At 38.7% G+C, this 6,671-nt stretch overlaps 1 protein-coding gene across 1 annotated transcript in view; it reads left to right on the top strand.

Moving 5' to 3' along the window:
• PPARGC1B (PPARG coactivator 1 beta) overlaps positions 1 to 6,671 on the top strand; it is a 42,566-nt gene that overhangs the window by 12,616 nt on the left and 23,279 nt on the right. The window contains exon 3 of the mRNA XM_029284315.1: positions 4,797 to 5,009. Within this exon, the coding sequence (XP_029140148.1) occupies positions 4,797 to 5,009 (213 nt within the window). The remainder of the gene's footprint in view (positions 1 to 4,796; positions 5,010 to 6,671) is intronic.

Genomic DNA, 6,671 nt, shown 5'->3' with positions numbered 1-6,671 from the left:
ACCTAGGGAGGATTTTATTTGGGGTTTATCTTTTAACAATTTGACAGAGACACAACTTTAAAATTTGATTTAATTCGGTTTTATCGGGGGGGAATGTATTTATGTTTTGTTTTAAATATGTTGTGCGCCGCCCTGAGTCCCGCTGGGAGAAGGGCGGCATATAAATTAAATTTATTATTATTATTATTATTATTATGTGCAAACAAGGAATGCAGTTTTAATTTCCTGAAATGGCTGAAAGTTGTGGAGGAATGAATGAACAACTTACACTCCCACAACATAAATACACGTGGTAAGAGCAACAGTCTTGCTCTGTATAAGTGCAGCAAAGCTGATCTGGATAGGTACAGAGAAAAATAACCTTAAATTGGCATATTAACAAAATAGGTGTAAACACATGGGTGCTGATTCACTCATTAATGTTCCAAGGGCATTCCACAGTTTGAAGTACCCAGACCTCCAATTACCTATTAGTCCAGCACATGTGAAGCCATAGGGCTTGGGCAGAAGCTTTGTCTAACCCCACCAGAATCTTCCATGTAGGTTTCCTGCTTTACGTTGACAGGAAAAGGGGTTACTGACTCTACTGTCATACAATCTTAGCTTATCTTGCTTTGTTCAGTATCCCACTCAATCCCTCCTTGATTTGACTTAATAAGAGCCAAGCCTAGCAGGATATTGCAAAAGGACCTAGCAGGATGTGTAAAAAGCTAATATTGCTATTTAGTTCCTACAGTAAAAGAATCTATTTATACACTGTTTCCTGTAACAATTTTTATGGTGATATGGGCATTTTCACTTCCTAGGATAGAGTCTCCTAGAAGTAACTGAGTGTGGTAGAAGTGCTTATGTTTGGGCAAGTTGTGTTGCATCCTATAAGGGTTATTTAATATACATACTTCTTTTTATTATATAGCATAAAGAAAATGGCAGAAAAACACACACACATCATTTGATTGCTTGGTATTCGTAAAACAGGATCAAGTTTTCCACTTCATATAATCACCTATGTATATTTGTACTGAAATCAAGAAAAGACAAGGAAGAAAATTATATTTATAGTGGAGTCTAAAGTCCTGGACGGTCTGATCAACATGATATTGACGAGTAAATAAATTCTTGAAATTTTCTCTACATTACGGAAGTGACACGTCGAAATACGAATTGTTCTAAAAGTCCAAAATGACTGACAGACCATCATTGCAGGATGTGTATTTTTCATCCAGGAAAATATAAACAGAGCAAGCCTTTGTGTTTCCTAAAGAATGAATGCATAGAACACCATGAAAATATCCTGCTGATGTCCTGTCTAAAGATGTATTTTGCCAATATTAGAAAGAAAATATCAAAGAATACTGCATTCTTGGTACTTTTCTTCTTGCTGCTGTCAGGTGTGTGTGTGTGTGTTAAATGTCTTCATTGTTATGGAGTAATAATGGCTGCAGAGAGCCAAAGATATGCCTAGAGTCACTGAAGATATTTTACTTCTTTAAATTCAAACTACATATCTAAATATCTGAAAATCAGTTCATATGTTTGGCTATGAGAAAGACCCACAAGTGATTATACAATATCTACAATATAATGGTAAATATTATGCTATAAACACAGTGCATAGCTTGTGAAAACAATCCTATATCAGCCCATAATAAATAAATACAGTAAATGTATTTATCAGCAAGAAAGTTATACAGTAAATCCAACTACCTTGCATATAAATTTTGAATTAATAACATCAGTGGGCAGGACTGTGCCATGTATTTGAATTAGCTTTAACTGGATTAGACTAGGGTATCTAATGTTTTAGACAGCTAAGCTTTTCCCATGTTTTTGTGTGTGTGTGTGTGTGTGTGTGCGCGTACGCACGAATCAGTGCATGTGATATAAGTGCTTCTAGTATTCAGGTTTCAACACTTAATGTGTTGTGTCTCTAGAGCATTCTTTCCATTACTAGTCTGGTAGGCTGAGGGTCAACTACATATAACCTGAACATGTGATTATCAGCTATGTCCAAATCAAGACCAGAACAAAGGTTAGCATAGAATTATTCATTCTTTGCCTCTTCTGCAGTTCCTTATGAGAATGCAGGAAAAAGAGCCCTGCAATTTACATTGTCCAAAATTATTAATTTGTTTGATTTGATAATGAATGGGATGACAACAGAGGCCGAGAATCTGAATAGGGTATAGAAGCAACTGCATTTCTTGTGGTAGATCCCTGATCTGGATCAGATTTGAGTATTTGCTTATATTTGGTATAATATTGTTATTTGTTGTGTTTCTAAACAAACTTACTCTCTAAGCATGACTCACACATAGTGAATTTAATCACAGTTGACTCTGTTAACCCATTTTCATGTTTGTACAATACACTGAATTTTAAATATCAAACAGTCTGGGTTTTTGCCCCAAGCTAAGCTAATATGTAATTGACTACTTTATATCCCAGGGTCTCATGTTAGCACACCTATAGCTTTAAAGGCAGTATAGGAATTACATGCAAGGGTAGGGTATACTGTACTTGAATTAGGTGTTTTCTTTAAGTATCCTTAAATAATGAAGCACCTTGATGGCTGTACCTCATTGCAGCATAGAGTCCTGCATACAGTCATGCAAGTATGTTAAGCCAGTGGTTCTCAATCTTTTCTTCACCACGGACCTTCTTTAAATACTTTTTGTGGCCACGGAACCCCAATACTTAACTTAGGATTTAAATCATAACATTTCTTCAAGCCTTCACGGACCCTCTGATGACACCGTGGACCACCAGGGGCCCGCAGACTACAGGTTGAGAACCACTGTGTTAAGCAATGAAATGCTAGGTAGGTATTGCAATGTGACAAGGGAATCATGTCATAAGCATAGGGTTAGATACATTGATACTTACTAACTTCCAGTTCAATAACACTCCACAATATCATGAAACAGCTCCATAATTTTTAATTGCTTTGGATAAATTCATTTTTTGTAAGATCCACAAGTTCCTAATCAGATATATCTTATACATCAGGGGTCTTCAAACATGGCCCTTTTATGACTTGTGGACTTCAACTCCCAGAATTCCTCAGCCAGGCACACTAGCTGAGGAATTCTGGGAGTTGAAGTCCACAAGTCATAAAAGGGCCAAGTTTGAAGTCCCCTGTCATACAGCTATTATATTTGGATAGCCACTATGCAGCAGCAAAGGTGCAGAAAAAATTCTAATTCCTTGTTATGTTCCATGGATTGTTCAGATTTTCACAGCCCGGATATGGCACCTTTAGTAGCCTGAGCTCATCTTGACTGGAAATTCAGGTTTACCAGTCCTTTCCTTGACCTGCATAAATTCTAAATAACTTTTGTCAGAGATAGTTGGAAGCTGCTGCATCGTGCTGCGTCCATGTGCTCATTACTTCAGTTGAATTTGAACATTTGCCTAATTCTCCCATTGAAAGTGGGAGTTAAAAGTGCCTGACTTTGACTGGATTTTGTGCATTGATTTAAAATGAGTACTTTAGTAGCTTCTGATTTTATTGCTATATGAAAGATTTGCCCAGAAGTGAAAAATATTATGTTTCAATACTATCTAGGTACAAAGAGTAAAAAACCTCCAAAGTCCCTTCCAGCTCCTGTCCTGTCCTACCCTACCCTACCCTACCCTACCCTACCCTACCCTACCCTACCCTACTCTACTCTACTCTACTCTACTGCAATTTGTAATTTTTTAAATATAAATGAGAGAAGAAAGAGTAGCAGATTGAGATGTCATCAATTAATTGAGGTGTAATGTTTTATTTGATATTAAAGAGATGTTAATGTAACCCTAAGAAATTTTAATTAGAAAAATATCCATTGTGTTCAATGAGAATTAATGCTCATTAAATTGCTTAGGACAGCGTATGTTTTTTTTTTCATATTTTCAAAAATGATAATATTTAATGTTTTACAGATAGACCAGAAATTTTTTACTCCTAATGTCATCTCATTAATAATGCATGAATTTGGGATCTTATCTGGGGTTTATAATGAACCGGAACATCAGATTCGTTGCCAATATGTCACATATTTTATGTTCTGATTTCTTTGTTTATCTCAGCATAAGATTTGTGGTAACTATCTGGAATACGAAACTTCAACACAGCTCCTCTTTGAATTCAAACTGAGTTATGGCTGACCCTGTCAAATCCTGACAATACTAGGAACCCTGTTTCTGCAGGTGTTATTACAAGACATTAAATCTATGATTTGGCTCGTCCTATTATTGTTGTATTTTGGGCTACTGTCAGTGGAATTGTAAATACAGTGTGTGATCAATCACTGTATATTAAAGATGTATATATATTCTTCTTGGCTCTATCCCCAGTATTTGGTATCTATTAAAATATCAAGAATTGTGATTGGGCCAAGGGTATGGCTAAAAGAATGACTATAGAACACTGGAAATAGAAATCTACTCCTGAATTACAGTAATGTTTGTTGATATGCAATGTTTATCAGTATTTGAATCATTTGTTTGTTTTGTTTGTTTGTTTATTGGACAAAGTGCCAAAGAAAACTTAAGAGCCGTATGATCAAACTTTCTGTTTACTGTATTACATATGTTTGATGTTAGGCATATATTGACTATAAATATGCCACGGTATTACCAGTTTCTCTGCCTGCTTTTAAAAGAATATAAAGTCATCTGGCTACTCCGCTGTATAAATAACTGGAATATGATTACAAGTGAGTTTGTATGTTGTAAGAAATGCCGTATTTGGGAAACAGCTCTTCTTAATTTCTCTTTTTCTCTCATGTCCGTCTGACTCCTCCCAGCAGATTATTGACAGTGAGAATGAAGCTTTGCTGGCAGCTCTCACTGAGACACTGGATGACATTCAGGAAGAAGACATGGGTCTGGCTGCCTTCAAAAATATAGACGAGGAGGACATGCCCAACAGCGGCTACACCTCACCTATCCCCTCTCCCAATCCTGCTGCACCAGTCACGAGGGGGCCTCCTGGGGCCCAAGAGGTTGATGAGCTGTCTCTAGTAAGAACCACTTCCTACTGTTTAAGGTGGATTTGGATGCACCTCTGATAATCCGGCTGCATGGGTATGATAGGAAGCAAAGGTCTGAATTTTTTTCATTATAGGCTTACACTTATAACAGTACAAAAGCATTATATCTATTATTGTATACGTATACATGTGCCACGTCGTTGCTCTCATTTGATCTGCTCCGTAGTAATCCTCATCGGGAAGAATATGATTGTGATGGAAAAGGAAGGTGGGGCCAGTGCATAAAAGGCTTAAGCACAACACAGTACACAGTACATCTGGTCCTCGACTTACGACTGGTTGCTTGTCCATTTGAAATTACAACTGAGTGCTTTACACCCCACAAAGCCCTTCTGGCCATCATAAAATGTGCCACATATCCCAGTCCCCATATCACATGAACCCATTTTGGCTGCTTGACAACCGGCTCGCCCTTAGAACCAGTTGCATTGTCCCATGATCACGTGAGTGCAATTTGCAATGAGTTTTTTTTTTTTGCTGGTTTCTGGCATTTTTTGCTGGTCTCCGGCAAGCCCATTCAGAAAAATGGGTTTGCACTTACGACCATGGCATTTGCTTAATGACTGTTGAGTCACTTAGCAGTCACAGTGATTTGCTTAACGACCACCACAGAAAATGTCATAAAGTCATGTCTTGTCACATGGGTACCTTAACTTACAACTGGAGTGACATACAACTGGAAATCCGATCCCAGTTGTGATTGTAAGTCGAGGACTACCTGTATTCATTTCAAATACTATCTACTCTAGGGATGCCCACTATTCAACATTTTCTCTCGTCTCTTAAATTTTTCCTTATGTCACACTTTCATGTCTGTTAAGGAGATGCACATGATTCTGTAAAATGTGACATTTACTTTGCATGAGTAGTCATGACATAGGGCAAGCTGCTATGCAGTATTTTCTCTAAAACCACCAGTTCTAGTACAATAATTTAATAAATTGTTCTGAGATTTTATAGTCTCAGCTAATAGTTGCCTCTGGCCAATCATGGCTGGTCTTGGAAGCCAAATGAGATAAAACTGAACTAATTAATATTTGGATGAGAGATCATCAGATATCACTAGGAAATACAAGATACCACTACTGCTGTTGCATGGTTTTGTCCATGTAGTCATCAGAAATTGAGGTTAACTCAAAGATGTCTTTAGCTCACATAATGCCTAATTTCCAAGGGTCTTGAAGCTTGCTTCCTGTAAAGGAACTTGTTTTCCCAAGGAAAATTTACATTTGTGGGAAATGTTGAGTTCTGGATTGAGGTATGCACCCCAGTCTTCTCTCTTGAGGTAGCAGCACTCAGAACTGTATTGGGAATTTATCTAGACCAGTGATGGCGAACCTATGGCACGCGTGCCAGAGGTGGCACTCAGAGCCCTCTCTGTGGGCACACCTGCTGCCACCGCTGCCAGCTTGTGCAGGCCCATTAGGCCACCGCTGGCGCCCGGAGAAGCAGCCCCACCCAGCACAAAGGTGAAGCAGGTGGCTAGCAAGCTCGAGTAGAAGTGGTAGAGCACACCCCCATGTGCTCGCTGGCCTCTGTGTGCAGGGGCTGATGGTGTCAGACAGCAGCTGCCTCGCCTTGCCCCACAGCAGTGGCACCCCCACCCTTCCCCCTGCCTCACCCTACAGGACG

This window comes from Protobothrops mucrosquamatus, unplaced genomic scaffold (assembly GCF_001527695.2).
Source record: "Protobothrops mucrosquamatus isolate PMUCROS unplaced genomic scaffold, P.Mucros_1.0 scaffold517, whole genome shotgun sequence".
Classification (NCBI taxonomy): Eukaryota; Metazoa; Chordata; class Lepidosauria; order Squamata; family Viperidae; genus Protobothrops; species Protobothrops mucrosquamatus.
Note: the sequence above shows the minus strand (reverse complement) of the source record. Positions and strands in the feature narration are given on the sequence as shown.